General features: G+C 34.4%; 2 protein-coding genes and 1 pseudogene across 2 annotated transcripts; all 3 read left to right on the top strand.

The window, feature by feature from the left end:
* The window catches only part of LOC143619482 (uncharacterized), an 82,326-nt pseudogene extending 66,581 nt beyond the window's left edge, over positions 1-15,745 (top strand).
* LOC143619695 (formin-like protein 20) lies at positions 9,050-11,834 on the top strand. Its single transcript, XM_077091566.1, has 4 exons — positions 9,050-9,128; positions 9,573-10,267; positions 10,828-11,043; positions 11,122-11,834. Exons 1-4 carry the CDS (start codon positions 9,050-9,052, stop codon positions 11,812-11,814), a joined length of 1,683 nt encoding a protein of 560 aa, XP_076947681.1. The 3' UTR covers positions 11,815-11,834.
* A 1,374-nt stretch (positions 15,746-17,119) lies between the features above and the next one.
* Positions 17,120-17,873, top strand: LOC143619481 (uncharacterized). The gene is made up of 3 exons (XM_077091404.1): positions 17,120-17,195; positions 17,310-17,673; positions 17,748-17,873. Exons 1-3 carry the CDS (start codon positions 17,182-17,184, stop codon positions 17,871-17,873), a joined length of 504 nt encoding a protein of 167 aa, XP_076947519.1. The 5' UTR covers positions 17,120-17,181.
* The last annotated feature ends 3,691 nt before the right edge of the window (positions 17,874-21,564 follow it).

The following is a 21,564-nucleotide window of genomic DNA, read 5'->3' as shown; positions in this document are numbered from 1 at the left end:
CAAACATTTATATCCATGCATTTGGGGTCGAATATACGTAATACGCACATCTCTGCCCAGATGAGTGTCATTCATTAATTGTTAGGTAAATTAATGATGTTACAGTATCCACTATCCACGGACCACGATCACTTTTTAACTTGCTATCATCTAAGATTGGTCTTATATATCTCTAAAGCGTCTATCTTGCATGGGCTATTACAGAATGACTATTAATCATTCGTGCTCAGTATCTATTTAAATTAGTCAGATTTATTATTTGAATTTGAATTGTATTTAATCAGGACCGGCCCAAGCATTGTGGGGGCCCAAAGCGAAGTGAAAACCCGGGGCCCTCTTTCTATAATTTTATGTTCGCACTTTTGACTTTTATTTATCGTGAAAATTATTAAAAAAACACTTGTAGAACGAACTTATATAGTATCTAATTTATTTACAAATAGGTTGTTTATTTCGGCTTGGTAAAGTTTGTTATCGGAAAGCAAATCAAGGTTAATTAAAGGAGTTCGACCTAAAATTGGTTGGTTCGGATTTAAGAAAACATCAATTTACGATAGAATATGGAACTTTGAAAATGTATTTAACAATTTTAGAAAAACAAATTCAAATCTGCACAAGTAGATAAATACTAAGTTGGACTTTTATATGCAATTCTTATTTGTTATCACACAAACCAGGTAACTTTGCTAGACATAATTCTTTTATTCATTGCTACCACCGGAATAAGATTGAATTATGAATCAATATGATCAAAGGATCTTAAAATAACATATATATATATATATATATACATATATATATATATATATATATATTTCAAAATTGAGTCACACGATACTGACTAAATTCGTGTCGATTCATCGTCGTAACGCTCGGATTTTACCAACGTCCGTGTTTCAACGCTGCGGTTTTGCCAGCTGCCCCGGCGCAACACGCCGCTGGGTAGAAAAGACTAGTTAGATATATTATGGATTCAGTCACACGATGACGGCATCTAGGATGACACAGAGAAAGATGACGGCATCTCCTTTCACGAGGGATTCCTTTTTAAAGTAGATGTTACAGATGAAACTACATATTTTTGTGTACAAACATATAATCACCGCATAGATATCTTGGCTGGCACAAACTTTCTCCATCACATTGCACGTCCATCCCTTCCTTCTAGGACCCCTTCCTTCCAAGGGGGTCCATGCGTAAGAAACCAAAACAATTGATTTAAAAAAAATAAAAAGAAAAGAAAAAGAAAACCGAAAACTCTAAACTGAAACAAAGACTGAAGGTTTGGTCTTATATTTTAGTAAAAATTCGGACTAACGATTCAGTTTTGGTTTTGCATGTAATAAAAACCGAAAAACCAAACCGAAACGAATTTCTATATTTTTGTTTTTTTCCTTTAAAGAGTCTATAAGAATTTAATAAATATGTAACTCAAACATTTTTTGTCAGATTTATAATAACCAATTAGTTAATAATGATCAAAATTAATTATTTATACCTAAATTTTATATTCGGCCAATTTTTTTTCTCTACCAAACATTTTCAAGCTCAAATGGAAAAAGTCGAAACCGAACAGAAACCAAAACCGAAAAAATTAAAATCGAATGGTTTCAAAAATCCAAAAAACCGTTGTCTTCAAAATTTGAAAAAAATAAGAAAAGAAAGAAAAGCACCTTAAAATACATAGGTTACATCGTGTAGGTCTCGAGATGGATCTAACCCTGGATTAATCCGTAAATTTGGTGGGCAGAAATCATCAAGTTTATCTGGATTTCGGATCAAGAAAACACACAAACACACAATAAGAGAAAAGAAAAGGATGAAGAAGATGGAATATTATTTTCTAGAGAATTGGCTAGAATATGAAGAACATACTCCATATCTAGCTTACAAGTTGGGCACTTGGGCCAGTCCAAGTGGACAATAGCAAGTCTTTAGATATTGTTCCATTACAACCAAAAGCTAAACAAAAGCACTTAACAAATTATTATTAAAAACTATCTAATGCATAAGCCTATTATATTTAGCCCTATACATCGAATTATGAAAAACTAGTACAAAATTTTTCATATATGAGAAATTAATATTCATCCTCTATTAAATTATGTGAGTGTATAAAACCGAGAAAAATAATAAAACAAGTAATAAAATTCAGAAATTAAAATTTTTAGTTGAATATAAGACAAAATATAATGAAGTAGATGCGAATGCTCTAAACAACCCACAATATTTTTAAGCTATAATAGCTGGAATAAAACATACTTTATTTATAAAAATAATGTGATAAAGACATATCACCAGACACACACATGGAGGGTAGATTTGGGCATCTTGTCCGGTAAGTTTATCCACAGTCATTAGAGCATTCTCATCTAACCTCTCATTTAATGTGAGGGATGTTTTTATAATTTATAGAGTGATTCAAGGTGTTGTGAGCGAAGAGTTTTTATATTTTAGAAAAAATAGTGATTTTTTTGTATATTTGAAAAGTTACTGTTCATCCCCTATAATTTTTTAATATATTTTGAGAGTGGTTGTGAGTGAAGGAAAAAAAAAGGTAATGATCAAAAATACAAAAAAATATTATTTAATTGAAATAGAGAGAGAAAATGTAGTGAGTTTTAGTGTAATTTTTGATTTAAGGATAGAAAATGAGATGAGAATGCTCTTAGGTTGTTGGTATTAAGTCAGTGGGTGTCACTAATTCCCTACATTTCATCCAATTTGAATAGAAAATTTCAATCTCTCTATTTTAGTTGGATCTTATCACACAACTTGTTCAAAAGAAAAATGACATTTTCATTACATTTTTTAGGGATTTTGGTAATTCTAGGTGGTTTAGGAGATCCTTTTGTATATGTAGGTGGTTTATTTAATTTTTTGTAAAACTAGACAATTCGCAAGGGGGGAGGGGAGGGTTGCGAGTTTAACCACAAATCATAAACTCGCAATGGGAGGCAGCGAGTTTAAAGAAAATCTGACAAAACTTTTAAACTCACAAAAAGGGGGGGGGGGGGGGCGAGTTTGAATACATCAAATCACTTTCTGAAATTACCCATGTTTTTATTCCATGCATATGTTTAGAGTATGAATCTTACAACTCATTCACAAATCATATGTTTTTTATTCCGTCCATATGTTTTGTATATCAAATCATTCCCCACGTTGGTGTTGAATGAAATATAGGTCCAGTTAAGAAAAACATAGTCAGTGACGGAGCCACATAGTGCCTACCGGGTTCGGTTGTCTTTTTTGATTTTATATAACATATTGTATCGAATTAACGAGTGATACTAGTATCATTTTAAAAAAGATATTCGAACCGTTTAATTATTTAAAAAATTAGTAATCAATATTTTTTTTATAAAATCTTAAAAGTTTTAAATAACTATATAATTACTAATAAACATTATAAAATGAACGTGTAATAACTGATATATAGATTATAAAAAAAAAACCTAAAATTATTCATAAATGGACCAATAATAACCAGTTAACGTTTTTAAACATAATACCTAAATAAAATTTAAATAAAAGTTGCGATTGAAAAGGAATGTTTTTTAAGTCATGATTGAAGATGTTATGCGTCGTTTTCAAAACATGAAAGCGCGTAGAGAACAATTATAATATATAATATTTGTTTTATATAATATGACTTTGTATTTATTGATCGTTGACGGCATGCTTTTATTATGATAGTGATATTGCATTTTATCTATCTGACCGACCTGACCCGATCCATCCGAGCCCGAAAATTTGGCGTCGGAAAAAATCGAGCACCTAAAAAATGTGATATTGCGACTTTAAAAGTTTTATCAGATTCTCTTTAAACTCGCTACCCCCATTGCGAGTTTATAATTTGTGGTTAAACTCGCAGCCCCCCTTGCGAGTTATCTAGTTTTACAAAAAATAAAATAAACCACCTACAAATACAAAAGTGGTCTCTTAAACCACCTAGATTTACAAAAAATTTCGTTTTTTAAGACTATAAACGTTGCCTACTAAAGCTCACACTTTAACTTTACATTCTGGCGAGTAAGTCATATAACTCTTAAACTGTTAAGTAGACGTTGAACGAGTTCATTGGGTTTGCTAAGAGTTATATGACTTACATGGTAGAAATGCCACTTAGAAGGGACAGACTATAAATCACTTTCAGGTGTTTACTTTCTTTTGTATTAATTACAGGGTAGAAATGCTGATACATTAGTGTAACAACCCTGATTTTTGGCCTAATTTTTTTTTATTATTTAAACGCATCAACTTGGACATGCCTTCAAGAAAATCAAAGTCCATTAATAGAAATAATCACGATGATTAATTTAATAAGTTAGATAAATTGAAATAATCCCTTCTTAAAGTAAAATAAACAAATATGGCACATGAGACGTCAATAAAATCTTTCTGGTTTAATATGCGGAGTAATAACGCAACACCATAAGGTGACTAGATAATGAATGAAATATAATGTTAAGGTAGAGTGTGTGGTTTTGGTCATTTGTATAGAGCATTAAAGATTAATGAGTCAACGGCGATATGCGACCAACACTTCTGCCGGTATTACTTGTGTCCCCTTATGTAATTAATATCATATTAAGTGCTATTATTATTTGCCTTATAGAAATACCACTTGTCAGTAGGAATATTAATAACACCAGGTGTGATGCCAGGCTAAGAGAACGGTATAATCCGTATCGGCACTTAAAACCGATTATGTGAATATACGTTTATGAATGTGATAACATGATTACTAATAATTATACGAATCATGTTAATTGTAGTTATGTGATTAAATTCCACTAGTTAGATCTTATGAGCAGTATAGTGTGTACTAAGATTGAACACTAATCATATATATATACATATACATATACATATATATATATATGTATATGTATTAAATAATAGTAAGAATTGAATAACTATCCTACTAGAACTATGAAACGTTTAGGAAGTCTTGTGAGAAACGTTTTGGCTTAACATGTTAGTTCGTGTATGTGGTCTAACACCATGATATTAATACTAGGACGACTTGGGTATTATATAAATATAATATTATGGAATCTATAAGTGACATTAATAATAGTTTCAATGAGGACAACGATATAAAAGACTGACACGAGAGCCGGAGCGTTAACGTATAACGGGTTGTTATTCGCGGTATCTTATACTGCATGTTTTTTTTTACCTTCTAATTATTAAAATCCAGATTTTTTTTTGACTAATTATTAATAAAATACATATTTTAAATAATTAATATTAAACGTAGAAAAATATGGATTGGGGTTGCGATGATCAAAAACATGCAGCCAATATGCAAGTCTTGATATCTCCTCTCACAACACTCAAGACCCTGCAATCACACTTTCCTAAAAATCCTCCTTGTTTAATCCGTCATTCCCATCTTTTCCAAAACTAAGATATATTAACACATATATAGACAAAGGGATCTACCATCCATACATTCTTTGTACGTAAACCCTTCAATAATTAATCCATAAATTAACTGACCATTTAGATCAATCACAACCCAAAACCTAAAACCCTCAAACTCTTCTACTCTGGTTGGTGCTGAATTTCAGCGATGAAGACAGAAGCTCTAGGATTTATATCTAAGCATCTCTTTTGAACTCTAGGATTTATATCTAAGCATCTCTTTTGAACTTCTTGATGTTTTCCTTTTATGTTAGATCCATTATCATAGCCTGGCCACACATATTATTGACATCAAGACCAAGAATGTAACGTCCCTGAAAATCCCATATTTATTTTGGGTCAAAAATGTCAACTTTAAAAAACGAGGGATTAAAAATAATCTTAAAGACAAGTAATAGGAAAAATGAGATAAGAAAAATAAAAATCTTATATTAAGGAAGTAAAAATTTCATCCCACATAGAAAAAGGGAAGAAAATGGAAGCTCTTTATAAGGAAGAAAGTTTCCATAGTAATATTCTTATGTGGCTAACCACTCTCCTTAGTCCTAGCGGAGGGTTCGCACCCAACGCGCACACGCACGGACTCGGGCGATGGGCGTAATGCGACGTTTGATGGCGCACTATACACTTCGCATCGCCGCATAAGGGCCGCTTTACTATTTTTGGAAAGTAGAAGGACCAAAAGAGTACATCCTGGATTTCCTTCCTTCGTGCTATGCGAACGGATCTGGTTCAAGTCTTCGCGCTATGCGAAAGACAAAATACATAGACCGACATAGAGTGGCTTCGCGCTACGCGAAGTACCGAGACATGATTCCTCCGCGCTACGCGAAGTAACCTAATCTACATGCATGACACGTATGGACATGTGGCGACACGTGGCAAGCTGCCTGATGACTCAGCAAAGTGGTGACGGTTCGCGCGACTCGGACGGCTAGATCGTTTGTCCTTCGTGCTACGCGAATGAACTCAAAAATCAGTATAAATAGGTGGGTTCACAGCACTTTCCAACTCACACCGACACACACCACTTTCACACGTTTTGTCTCGAGAAGCGTACCGATCTCGCAGTACGTGTCAAGCTCCGAAGCTCTGACAGTCTAAGATCTAGAACGCGATATAGAGTAGAAGTGCTGCTCGATTAGTCATAGGCATTTTACTCCGAATACCCGTGTGAGGTAGGTGTTCTGCTTAAGTATTATTTTATTATTATAATGGCTTAGACCATAGTCAGAGTTATAGCCCGAACCTTGATCACAGTTATGCATAATATAACTTTTCATAAGCAAAAGTTATAGTCAAAATAATATTTCTTTATGATTAAGAAATATAATATTCACATACAAAGGTCATAGCTGAAAAATGTTGTAAAAGTAGGTTTACAAAGCCGAGTACTCCCCGAGTACTCGCTCCAAGGTATGGCGCCGAGACGAGTTTCTTTAACCCCGCCTAGTTACTAAGAATTGATCAAAGTTGGTCAACCTTAGCCAAAATCACATATAGTCGGTCAACTTTGGCCAATTTTGACTTAAAATAATAAAACATAATTCGTATTTCTGTAATATTAAAGAAAAAATATCATTTTTTTAATTAATGATCATCAAATTTTAGAATAATTTAGTATTTAAAAATGTATTTTTCTTATTTATATTGATATCCACTTATTTTCTTATAAATATTAGTAAACTTATGATATTTGACATATATTGACATATATATAATTTTCAAATATTATTTTGCTTTATATTTACCATTTCCGAATACTCTCCGAGTACATCCAACTCCTCAGTCGGCCGCCTAGGGTCTGCTTAGCGAGTTTTGCAACCTTGGCTAAAATATCGTTTCTTCAACATTAAGAAACACTGAATATTACATACAGAAAAATATAGTCAAAACATAGTTTCTTCACGATTAAGAAACATACAATTTTATATACAAGGGACATAGCTAATTTAATGTTTCTTCATTAAGAAACATCATATTTTACATACTAAGATTATAGTCAAATTAACATTTCTTCTTAAAGAAGAAACCTGCTTCAGATGTTTCTTCATGAAAAAGAAACTCGGCACATGATTGGTAAATAAACAGAAAGACTACAGGTCTAAATATTTCTTTAAACAAATGATTAGTCAAGGTTTAAAGCTATGAAAACCAGACTAAAGGTCTGCTGATTAATCAAGAAACACCGTCAAGGTATTTATGCAAACCTATTACAAATATAGGTTAGCAACATACTGATAGAAAAGGTTTCCAAACGACACTGGACTGACAATCGCAGGTGAATACGTTAAACCTTTTACCGACTGAACTGATTTTACTTTTGTAGTAAATAGGTTTTTTAATGCAAAGAGTCTGATAAATATTTGCATAAGATTACTTGTCTCTAAAATCGTTATAATACAAATAGATAATAAAAAGCAACTCAGACCAATTACACATGTGTCTGGATTCAAACATAACTGACTAACATGCACACAAAACCTAAGTCAGTCATAACCGGTTCTCCAACTGGGGTTACATAGCTCGGGGAATGCTGTCTCCAAACCGCCTCTGCTACCCCTCAACTTTTCGTCGGTAGTGAAAAAAAATTATTTTGTCGGTTTTTGTATTTCGCCACCTCCGGAAAAATATAATTTTACCCATGTTTCTTTAAAGCCCAACCAAATTAAAAGTTCAAACCAATTAAAGCTCAACCAAAGTTTAAAGCCAAACCAATTAAAACCCAATAACCCATTAACCATGTTTGTTTTACGTTCATTGTTTAGTTTAAAGTTTCAATTTTATTTTTTTTTACCGTATTTCATACAATGTAAACAAACCAGAAATAGAAACACAATAATAAATAAATTTAAACGCATGAGGTGCAAATTTCTTATATTCAGTTTTTGAAAGCTTGTTATCGAGCCATTATAACCTCTTCTTTTACTTTATCAAATGTTTCTATTTCGACCGCACAAATTAAAACATTGTTCAAATACTTATCACCCATTCGATTGCGCAAATCCGTCTTGATAAGCTTCATTTAAGAAAAATACCCTTCAACAATTGCGGTTGTAATCGGGAAAATCAACGCTAGTTTCAATATTTGATAAACCAAAGGAAAAGTGGTTTCTTTTCCGGTTTATGGCAGGGTTATTAGTTTAGTAGGGAAAAGAGGTAAGGTTCAACCACAAAGCCATATTTGTACACAATTATATTTTTTTATTAGAATTAGAATATGAAGTAGATGTATTTTAGTTTTTTAAAATTATTTATTAAAACACTCGGCCAGTTCATCTCTCTCCCTCCATAACCATTTCAATCGATCAATCAATCATGCCTCGTAAAATCCCACCGACAGCAAAGCTATAACACCGTATCTCTGTATAAAGGAATAGAGAGGTGGCTTCCACGTAGACCCTCCATAACCATTTATGATTTATTATTATTATTATAAAATATGAATCCCCGCAAACAAACCATGTCTCCATTGAATCTATGTTTACTCCATTGACTTCTGATCGGGATCGGATTCATCATTTGAAGTTTGGATTTAAGCTAAACACTTGTCCGTGATAAGTTTGGAAAAAGGATACTTGGACGAAGTTGATCGATTATCAAAATATCGGAGATGTCGCTGTTAAGACGCTTCTTTTACCCGAAGCCGCCCATTCCGAAACGACTCATTGAGATCTCCGAGAGGCTTTACGGTACGTATGATCTGTTGTTCTATTTTCTCCTTGTCCTTGACATTAATGGTGTTTCTTTTATGTATGTGAAAGCGCTGACTTGATATTCGTTATGGCAACTGCTAATAATTAGCTAGTGAGATTTAAGTACCACATTGATATTATTATTATTCTACCCCCAACGCTTCAAATTTAGGCTTTGTTTTTCTTTTTCTATTACAATCCAAGCAAGGTGTTAGTTTGTTAATATCGGCGGCTAGTGTACGTTATTAGGCTAACATATGAATGTAGCTATACTTACTTATTTATGTTACTAACAATCGGATGATAGGTAATTAGTATTCAATGGAGAGTCAAAGATAGGGTCATATCTTGTTCTTTGCCTTGGTTATCAAGTGGTTCTTGTATTGATATGTTATTTTTTCAATAAAACCAAACTTTAATTTTGTTAAAAATCCTTTGCAGTTTTTGATTGCTGCTTCTTGACTGAAGCACTTGGAGTACTTGAGTACACGTTCTACATAAATGGCATTGCGTCTGAACTTCAAGACTCCTATCCTGATTCATCTTTTATGGTTTTTAACTTCAAAGAAGGTGACAGAAGGACCCAAATATCAGGCATATTATCCCAACTGGATATGACAGAAATGGAATACCCTCGGCAATATGCAGGGTGCTCAATGCTACCATTAGAAATGATCCATCACTTTTTGAGATCTTGCGAAAGCTGGCTTTCTTTAGAGGGTCAGCAAAACGTGATTCTAGTGCACTGTGAAAGGGGTGGGTGGCCCGTGCTTGCATTTATGCTTGCAGCTTTTCTTTTATTTAGGAAGCAATATTTTGGTGAACAAAAGACACTTGAAATGATGTATAAACAAGCTCCTAGAGAGCTTCTTCATGTGTTAACACCTTTAAATCCACAGTCTTCTCAACTGAGGTATCTTCAGTATATATCAAGGAGAAATTTAAATGCTGATTGGCTGCCCTCAGACACACCATTAGTTTTGGATCATATCATACTAGGATTTCTTCCTTTGATTGGTGAAAAGGGTTGTAGACCTGTAATTCGAATATATGGTCGGGATTCATCTTCAACAACAGCTAATAGGGTCTCTAAGCTTTTGTTTACATCCAAAAAACCAGTCCACTACTATCAACCAGTAAGTTATTCTTCCAAACAGTTAAGAGATTTATCTTCCTTCTTAAGGCGGTGTTTTGGTATGTGTTTTGAAACTGACTTTATATAGATAATCAGAATCAGATAGTCAGCTATGATATAGAATGGGCTGTAGAGAAGAATTAGATTTGTTTTTGTTTTGCTTTAAATAATGAGAATCAGTGAGCCGGTTGTAGAATAGAAGAAGTGTTTGAATGTCCTTTTACCTTTTGAAGTTGTAATAATAAGATAATCGGCTGTTTGAGAGTGTCACAAATCCTGATCATTTATGTTATTAGTTTATATATTGATCAAAGATGACTTTCTTGTCATAAAAGGATATATATCTGTGTGTCTTTGAATTTAGGTTAGAAGAAGGGGTAACTTGAAACTAATTGTTAGAAAGTGATTATTTGCCTCTTAAGTAATCAGATGCAGTAAATGTTTATGCAAACATTGAAAACTGATTTTTGTGGCTATAAGTCAAAATAACCAGATAATCATTTTCAAAATGTAAATGCAAACACAAACCCCTGATATAATCTTATGATTTTCTGATTGCAGGAAGAGTGTGAACTGGTGAAAATTGATATTGATCACCGTGTTCAAGGAGACGTAGTTCTTGAATGCATACATTTGGATCATGTTACAGAGGAAATGATATTTAGAGTAATGTTTCACACAACATTTGTGCGAAGCAATGTGCTTTTTTTGAATCGTGATGAAGTTGATGTTATGTGGGATGCAAGAGACAAGTTTCCAGAGAACTTTAGAGCAGAGGTAGGCCTATTTTTCACACGGAGTATGCCCTTATTTTGGAAATATTAGAAGTTGAATTCATACTTATAAATGTACCAGGTATTGTTTTCGTATGCTGATAATCTAGCATCCATGATCACTGCTGAAAAAGTATTTGAAGACACGAATGAGACAGAACGTCCTACACATGAAGAGTTTATTGAGCTAGAAGAAGTTTTTAGCAATGTAGTTGATGGGCAAGATGATCTTTTACGTGAAGTTAAGGCGGATCCTAAAAATGGTGATATAGCCCCACCTCCACCGCCTCCTCCTTCCCCACCCCCACCTCCAATACTTGCAGCTCCATTTCCTCAAATAATGGCGCCCTTCCTGAAGGAGTTTGAGCATCTTAAAATCCAACTGGAAGATATAAAATCAGCCACTGACAACTTTGGTGAAAACAAAGTCATCGGAAGAGGTGGTTTTGGGAAGGTGTATCTAGGAGAAGTTTATCACTCTAAGGGGAAAAGCATGGGTGCTTTTAAGCGTCTGAATCCTAGGCTTGGGCAAGGAGAACCTGAGTTCTGGAAGGAGATCTTGATGCTTTCTGGTTACAAGCACAAAAATGTGATCTCTCTACTAGGATATTGTGATGAGGGTGGTGAGAGGGTACTTGTGTATGAGTATGCATCTAACGGAAGTCTTGATCGTCATTTAAGTTCCACTCGTCTCACGTGGATACAGCGTATCAAGATATGCCTTGATGCTGCTAGAGGGCTACGCTTCCTCCATGATGACAAGGGCACAATATAAAGAGTTATTCACCGTGATATAAAAAGTTCCAACATCCTCTTGATGCAGCATAATCCTCTTGGAATGCTATAGTTTCTGACATGGGACTGTCTAAACTAGGACCAGCTAATCAGCCACACACATTTCTTATCACCCGCAATATTGTAGTTACTCCCGGGTACTGTGACCCACAATACATGAATTCATACACCCTATCTAAAGAATCAGACGTGTACTCTTTTGGCGTTGTGTTATTTGAAGTCTTATGTGGAAGATTATGCTGTAATTATAGCAATGGCCAGCTAAATATTTTGGTGCCTACATGGAAAAAAGCTTACAAACAGAAGAAGTTGCATGAGATTGTCTTTCAAGATCTAATGCCACCAATTAAGTCAACTTCTTTGGAAACGTTATCAGGAATTGCGTTTCAGTGTTTGCAAAAATCTCGTGAAGAACGGCCAACGATTGCACATGTTGTAGAAAAGCTGAAGAGAGCGCTTGAATTTCAAAAGCCGCCAAATAAGTATGAGGATGGACTTAAGGTAGTGAAATGACATAAATGATATATTTTATTAATGCTGTTAAAGTTGTTCTTTGACCAATGGTAAATTGACAAAAGTGATATTTGAATGCTGTTTAGGTGGGTGGGCTACCCACAAACATATTCTTATGCATTTTTATATTATATAGATACATAATGTGCTAAAATGATTGCAAAAACTGAAAAGGTACTTCTAAACCTGAAAAGGAAGATACTTCTAAACCTGAAAAGGTCTTATCTGTAAGCATTTTAAATTAACTAATTATTTTTTCTCCGAAGTAACTTTTATTCTTTTTGACATATATGGCATGCTTTTCCTCAATTAATGATATGAATAAATAGAGTTCTATTTTACATGCATGATATCATGTTACTTATTTTTGTGTAAGAAGATTCGAATAGAACAAACTTGTCCTAGTCAACATGGTGATGCCAAAAGAATTATATTTAACAATTTGGTTGTTTCAAATGATAGTCTTAAAAGGCCTTTACTATGTTTCGAGGGTGTTTCATATCCTCATCTAGTTGTCTCCAATAGTTTAAATGGCTACACTTTTGTTAAGCATCCATATATAGCAAGTTGATGTGTCCATGGGTCGGGTCTAGATTTAGATATGACTCTATCTGATCCAATTTGTTTAGATGATTCCAATAGATCAAAAAACTTGTCCCAACACTCAAATAGACCGACCTATTTAGGCTGTTTAATGCCCCGTTCGACCCATTTATTAATTATCATTATGTTCTGAAACTTATTGGATTTCTTCATTATAATATTAGTGGAGCGAGGGTCCAGGTGTCTTGCCAGCAAGCTTCTGGGAAGAATGGCAAATATCTGGAGAGCCCCAAAGGTATCCCACTTTCTGCACCTTCAATTTGGTTTTCATCTCAATAATTAATTTATTGGATTGCAGTGAACAAGATTTTGATGTGTCAGAACTTGAGACATTGTTTTCTGCTACGATCCCTGAGAAAGATAGCTCTAGAGGAGGGCGGCGCAAGCCTTCCGGTTCAAAACTTGAGAAAGTCCACATGGTATAATGCAAGTTAAATTAATTAAATATCTATTCTACTTTTATGAAGTAGAACAATATCCTAATGTTAATAGTATAATTGATTCAGATGTTTATTTACCACTAATCACCTTTAGAAAATTGATAATTTTATTTTATGTAAACTCTTTGCTGAGAACTGGAGTTGCATACAGGTGGCTTTTACATGTTGACCTTCCCATTTTGCTATTGCAATTTTTTTATTAGGTTGAATTGGGGAGGGCCAATCAGACGGAAATCATGCTCTCGAAGATTAAGATGCCCCTTCTCGACATGACGGTCAGTGTGGACTTATCATATTAGCGAAACGCGTTAATATATTTGACTTCTTGGTTTTTTTGATTTGATTCTTATGTTTTCCTAAATTCGTGATGTGAATAAATAGAGCTCTTTTCTGCATATGAATGGCAGTGTTTTTTTCACTCTCAATTGCATGCCAATGAGTCGAATAAAATCAAGTTTATTTGGCATTTACAGGCTGCAGCTTTAGCTATGGATGAATCACTCTTAGATTCTGATCAAATAGAGAATCTTATCAAGTTCTGTCCTACTAAAGAAGAGATGAGGCTTCTCAAGGTACTATAAGTAAATCTTGTATTATTAGAGGTTGCAATATGCACGGGTAGGGTGGATCAGATGATTGGTCGAAGAATGTAAGTTTTGTTATCTGTTTATGTATTAATGGATGTGCATTGCAACTGTTCAGAGTTATACAGGTGGCAAGGAGATGCTGGGTGAGTGTGAAAAGGTTGGTACCCAAATAATGGATTGTTATCATTTTTTGTTAATTTGTATGTCACCTGATCTAAATTATCTCATAGTTCTTCCTGGAGCTCATGAAGGTGCCACGTATGGAGTCAAAGCTACGTGTTTTTCTGTTCAAAATTCAATTCAACACACAGGTAAATTTTATGGTATAGTTTGATTGTTCTACTCACATGCTAATGTTATTATTTTCTGTTTATTTGATATTATTATTATTGTTATAATAATCTCATTTTGACCTTTGTTTCAGCTTTTAGAGTTAAAGAATAGTTTGAACACTGTAAACAATGCATGTGATGAGGTACTTTAATATACAATTTGACTCTGTCTGTAATCCTTTCAAATTTATTTTAATTTATCTCATATAAACCCTTTTCTGGTATTAGGTCAAGAAATCTATTAAACTGAGAGAAATCATGAAGAGAATTTTTCAATTGTGGAATAAATTAAATCAAGGAACTGATAGAGGTAAGAACTAAGAACAAGGTTGAGTACTATATTTTATGATCGTTTCACATGCGGTTCGCTACAAATTTTGCACGCTCTGCAGTTGGTTTCAAGCTGGACAGTCTTTTGAAACTCGCTGATACGCGGGCTTCTAACAGCAACATGACTTTAATGCATTATCTCTGCAAGGTACTAGTCACTTATGCATAAGCACTACCATTAAATACATATGCATCTTTAGTTTCTGATAGGTTTATCAAATGTATTACCATTTTACAGGTCCTCGCCTCTAAGTCACCAGAGCTTTTAGATTTTCATGTTGATCTTGTTAGTCTTGAGTCTGCAACTAAGGTTAAAATTCATGGTTCGCCTAGTTTCTTGAAATTTAATCACTGTTTAGTGTTGGTAAAGAAAAAGATAAACAAAAAGGCTTAAATTGCAGATACAATTGAAGTCTTTATCAGAAGGAATGCAAGCAATCAGTATGGGACTGGAAATGGCTGAACAAGAACTAGATGCATCAGCAAATGATGGCCCTGTGTCTCAAGTTTTCCATAAGGTTAGTAAACATCTCGCACAATTTGTTCAAAAGAAAATTAAATCATTTATATTACATTTTCAGACTATAAATGTTGTCAAATTTTACATTTTTAACTTTACCATGTTCTTTTTCTTGAACTGTTAAAGACATTGAACGAGTTCATCGGCTTTGCTGAGTCAGAAGTGGCGTCTGTGACAAATTTGTATTCCGTGATGGTAAGAATCAAGAAACCCTTTTATAATGGCATCATCTTCACTTTTGGTTGTGTAATTTCTTTTGTATTAATTACAGGGTAGAAATGCCGATGCGTTAGCCTTATATTTTGGTGAAGACCCTGCTCGTTGCCCTTTTGAACAAGGTAACATATAAACTATAATTTTCTTTTATTACAATTCTATGTTGGATAACTGACACGTGGATTTTTTTTTATGGTTTGCAGTTAGCCAGACCCTTTTAAATTTTGTGAGGCTTTTTCAAAAAGCTCATCAAGAAAACTATGAACAAGCTGAACTGGAAAGGCGAAGAATTATAAGCTGAATGGGATTTATTCTTCATTTGATTCGGTCAAAGGGTCGGGTGAGGCGGATCAATGCAAGCCCGATGCTAGTCACACCACATGTGAAGTGAACCAAACTGGAAAGCTGGATTGCAAACAAGTAAAATGAACAGAACCATACAGAACAAGATGCACGTGCTATCAAGGAGGTTTGAAACTGATCATGTGACCTTAAATACTAACTTTAGTTAACTTATGTCTATTGAACTATAGTAGCTAATAAATAGTTAACTTTAGTCAAAAAGGTTTGTTTTGTGAATTCTTAGCCACTTAATTGTCAAGTTAGTTAAGTCGGTTAGCATATTTATACTTAAAACAATCATATGAAAGCATCTTGTCGTTATTGATAATATTTATTACCACTAGTTGTGTATTTTATGTTGATCATTTGAAAGTTTTTTTGTGTATCTATTCCTATTATCAATTGTGCCGGTTTGTTATGTTTTGTCAAAGTACATTAATAGAACCAAAAAGCAGGTTACACTCAAGACGGGCCCGTATTTAATCATGGAAAATATGATCATTAGTGCGCATAGTACGTCCCACAAGCTATGTTTTTAGTTAGATCTCTAACATATGCGAGAGGTATGGTGTTGCATCTTTAACAAGGTCCAGGTTGATGTTGTGTGGGCCGTTGAAGCGGAATATATAACCCATGAATCGACCAAACTTCAATTATCTTGTTGATATTGCAATAAAAATACAGAAATCAAGATGGGATTTGATCCAACTCTAACATATTGACATTAATGCATTAGATTTCATCATAACTTCATGCTATTGGGGTTGGTAATTGACATTACTGATGACAAGGACAAGAACTTGACAAAAAAGAAAGGGACAAATGAAGAAACATGCACAAAGAATAAGCCTAAATATGATGATTGAAAAGAAAAGAAAAGAAGCTAAACACATCATCATAATAATAATTTCCACTTCTCCCCACATTAACTAGTCTGGTCCATGACTAGCTAGTTCACATTTCACATTTCACATTTCACAACCATAATATGAAAATCCCTGTTGGGGCCCACTTCAGTCCACATCACATTAACTGTTTGGTCCATCACAACTTCACAACCCTAATTGAAAGCAGTGATTTAAACTTAAAACCATGACTTATAAATGACCCCAAAATAGTGGAGAATCTAAACTATTGAATTTGATAACACCAAAGAAAGCAAAGAACAATAAGAAGAAAGATAAAGATCCTCCCACATGCATAGGCAACAGAAGCAGCAGCAGCATACCCCTCCTCTGGTCCCAATGTACATGCCCACTTCAGAATCATTTTCCTTTTTAGGTAAAACCTTTTTCCCAGAGGTCCTTCAGTGACTTGTACCTTGTGCATAGGAGGTTGTACATTGCTACTCTGGATAAAGGTGTTGCCTTTCTTTTACTCTATATTCTGCAAAGAGCATGTCTTGCAAGTTGCAAACTGCAAGTGACATCCTTTTTGCTTATTCAATCATTTACACAGAAATAAATGGCATTTTCCAGGTTACTAATAGTATGAAAAGATTGATTTTTAACATCCAAGAAATCATCTTTTTTCCATTTTGAGCAATGGGTATTTCAGTAATTTACTCCCTCTTTGTTTGTATGAATTTGCAGGCTTAGTGACTATGGGTTTGGAAGGACCAATGAAACACTAGAATCCATTGTTCATCAGGCTACAACATGTTACAACCAAAGTCAAAGTCAAGAAACTGACCTACAAAAAAGTCAAAATCTGCATGTTGCATCTTCCGGTGAGAAACGGGTCGATATCGCAGGCCCGAGTTACATAAAGAAACGGCCCAGATCATCTGTGATTGATCATGATCAATGTTTAAGAAGTTTGTGTTTGCAAGAACATAATATTAGCAATAGCAAAGATATTGACAATACAATGATGACATGGCATTCACTCGAATCGCCTAATCAAAGCTTGAAGAGTAAAAACACAGATGATGACTCTGCTTGTCAACATGGATGGGTAGAAAGATTTATACTTTAGATGAAATATGTATACTGAAGTAACTGGAATTCACAAATCTTGATTTTCAACAGGAAAATCAAGAAGATAAAGAATGCCTAAATGAGGGTGACACCATTCGATCCCAATCAAGTCGGCCAAGCAGAGCTGCAGCTGTCCATAACCAGTCCGAGCGGGTAATTTGTATGAAAGTTAGTTAATTTATAAAAATACTAAAAATTTGAAAATTATATATTGCTTATGTGATCTTACAACGTATGTCGTTATTTAGAGGCGAAGAGAAAAGATTAATGAGAAGATGAAAGCTCTACAGAAGCTGGTGCCTAATGCTAATAAGGTCAGAATATACACTGCTCTTTTGTGCTGTTTACTTTTTAAAGTCAATCGTATTAATTTCATTTAAAAAAAACCTTCTTCATTTGTTGAAAACCACAGAATTAACACCTTAATATATGTAGAAAATTGTTTAAGGTAAACTTGGTTGCCAAAAAAAATAAAAATTTTCATCACTCTTTGTTCCATTCGGAATTATAATTGTTGGGAATTTCGGGTCAAGAGCGTTACTTTGCGTGCAAGGCTAAGTAGCATGATTTAAGGAGTGGATAACTATAAACAATTAAATGTGCTCAGATTTAATTGTTAGTATCATGTCCTATTATTTAGCAATCCTAATTGTAGTCTAAACGTGATAGGTTAGATAATAAATACTCGTGCTTTGGGGTTTAGAGATAGTAATGTGAGCAATTTAGTTTTGTGAAGTTTCTCAATAACAAACGTGTTCGTGTTCGTGTTCAATACATGGTACCAATTCCATTAATAATATAGTCCCTTTGACTTCAAAAGTCAACATCTACCTCATTTTGAGTCATTTTAGTGTGAAAACTGTAAAGTATCTAAACTTGGGAACTGTTGTATAGACGGATAAAGCTTCGATGCTGGATGAAGTGATAGATTACTTAAAGAAACTAAAAACACAAGTGCATATAATGAAAAGCATGTCAATTCAATTACAACAACAGCAACACCACCTTCAGATGTCAATGCTAGCCCAAATGGGAATGGGATTTGGCCTTCAGATGGGTATGCCCCTGCCACGTCAGCATCCTTTCATGGTCCCGCAAACAATGACTAGCCCCTGGTTACAAACAATCCACAATCACCCGCCCACAAACACCACAGATCCTCTCAATGATCCACATAGTGTGTTTCTAGCCCAAGTATGCCAAGAATTGAAAAGGGGGTAATTCAAGTTTGACCTTTGTAGTCAAACTTCTAGTTTTCGACTTCAAAAGAAAGTCCCTTTTTGTTGCAGCGTATAAGCATGGATATTATAATTTTAGGGTGATTTAAGATCAGAAAAAGCATGTGATTATTAATAACGTGTAGTACTATAACTATTTATGCATCATATGTTGATCATGTAAAACCATTTTCTTGTATTTATTCCTAGTATCAATTGTACATCATGTTTCTTTGTGAAAGATATGATCATTAGTACACATAGTACAACCCACAAAGAAAGACTGCTGATATTATGCATACACAAGAAATTCACAAGCAAATTAAAGATCTCATGAAACATGTAACCAATCATGATTCAGGTCAAAGTAGTGGCTAAGTTTGAGAAAAATGGGGTCAGACCATGAGTTGCAGTGATCCTAGACCACAGGTCTTCATGGTCCCAAAAAGTTGGACCACAGGTAACAGGTTATCCTAACAAGATTTGATATGGGTTTTCAGAAACAGGAGCATCACAAGAAATATCTCACACTGAAATTAGATTATAAATAAAAAACCATAAATGGAGAATAATAACTATAATAATATATGTTTTAGTGAGACCCATGAAACCATAATCCATAATATGACTACCAAATATACTGGCGTGTGCATAATTTTTTTTAACAGGTCATTTGGATTTGGTTTTCGGATGTCCGTTGCTCGATTAGATTTTTCGATTCGGGTTAGATCATATAATAAAGATACAATACCAAATCCACCAGAAAATACAGTATTTATCCATCTTTATAAAATGCATAATAAAAGTCTAATGTCATTACAATTGTTCTCTACGAGTTTTCAGCGTTTGAAACTGATTTATTGATCTTCAAGACAAACATTCCTAAGCGACTCTTTGTTGATGTAGCAAACACAATTATCATTTGTTCATCAATAATACAAATATGGGAGTCTTACTTTATGTACTTCACTGTATAATTAAATCCTCAACGTGCACTTGTCTTTGTGAACGGTAACTAATGATAACTTTAATAAACGATACACCAGCATAAATGTAAGATGTTTCTTAATTTTCATCTATCAATCTTACAAGTGTAGATAAACCATTAATGTTGACAACTGTTAGGCCCCGTTTTGTATTATTAGTCTTTTGTATTGGTTCGTTTATGTATTTTGGCCATTTGGTCACTTTTGTATGTATTGGGCCTTTGATGTATGTTTTGTTTGTATCTAAGCCCAATGGAAGTTGTAAAGAAGCCCATTGGGCATTGGAAATAATATACTACTTCTCATGGCCATTTGGCCATGAGAAGAAAGAGCCTTTTGCCAAAACAAAATCTCTCTAACATACTTCCTTTCTCTCGGCTCTCTTTCTCTCTCTCCCACTTATCTTTAACCGAACATAAACTCAAGATCCGAGACCTCTTGGTTGCTTAGTGTGATTTCCGCTAGCACTAAGTTAGGTTGATCCAAAGACGTTGTTAGATCCACCCGACTTGGGACCTACAATTGGTATCAGAGCTTCGGCTCACTAGTTGAGGGTTTTTGGATCACAACCTTGGGTTTTGATCTTGAGAAGAAGAAAACAAGTGTTCTTGCAAGAAAAGTTTACAAATACCACAAAAACAAGAAAAATACAAAAAGAATCAGCAAAATCTTCATAAAAATGTCTTAGAATGTGTTCTTGGTAAAGATAGCAAGTGTTCAAGTTCTAGATCTAAACGTTTTAAGCTCAGAAGTGGTAAATTTTGGTGTTACGGGTTGATTGAAGATTGTTAAAATTGTTAAGTTAATGTTTTCGCTTCTCATGGCATCAAAATCAGTGTACCTACCTTTGACCTTGTACTGACAAGTTAGGTGGAAAAGATCTCAAGAAAGATTGCTTCTAGAAAACTGAACTTTTTCGCATCAAAGAGTTTTTCGCTTCTCATAGAACAAGTTCGCTTTGCTTGAACCCATTTCGCTTCGCTTCAATTGTTTCGCTTCGCTTGAAACTGTGCTTCGCTCGAACCCATTTCGCTTCGCTTCAATTTTTTTTGCTTCGCTTGGAACCAATTTCGCTTCGCTTGAATCACTTTTTCGCTTCGCTTGAAAAGTGTTTCGTGCGAAAAAGTTAACTACTTTAAATTTTTTAACTGTTTAAGGGTTGTAAAGTATTTGATACTACCGAAATAATGACGAGCACTGATTCTGAGCTGAGTTGTTGAAGGGGTATTTGTTGTTAGAAAACCAAGTGGGAGCACCTACAAAGCCACCAAAGTATATGACCTTGGATGATAACTTTGCAGACTTCAAATGGAGATTTATGAACTATATCTCATTGACTGAGACTGACTTAATGAGATGTTTTGAAGAAGGTCCTCATGTTCCCGTGACTCACACTGATGCTGGAGAACAACTTAAGACTCCTGAGAACTATGATCAAGCAGAAAGAGACCTGTTAGCACTAGACAAGAAAACCTATCTCATTTTAACCGTTTGTCTTTCAAATGAGATCACTGAAACTCTTCATGAACACACCAGTGCCAAGGGTCTGTGGGAAGCACTTGTTGAGAAGGTTGAGCGTAATGCTGAAATTAGGGAAAACAAGAAGGCCCTATTGAAGGAAGAGTTTAACATGTTCAATCATCGTCAAGGTGAAGCTGTGTTGGA

Source organism: Bidens hawaiensis, unplaced genomic scaffold, assembly GCF_021521415.1.
Source record: "Bidens hawaiensis isolate Kalapana, Puna unplaced genomic scaffold, B.hawaiensis_p1.1 tig00002477_1, whole genome shotgun sequence".
Taxonomy (NCBI): domain Eukaryota; kingdom Viridiplantae; phylum Streptophyta; class Magnoliopsida; order Asterales; family Asteraceae; genus Bidens; species Bidens hawaiensis.
Note: the sequence above shows the minus strand (reverse complement) of the source record. Positions and strands in the feature narration are given on the sequence as shown.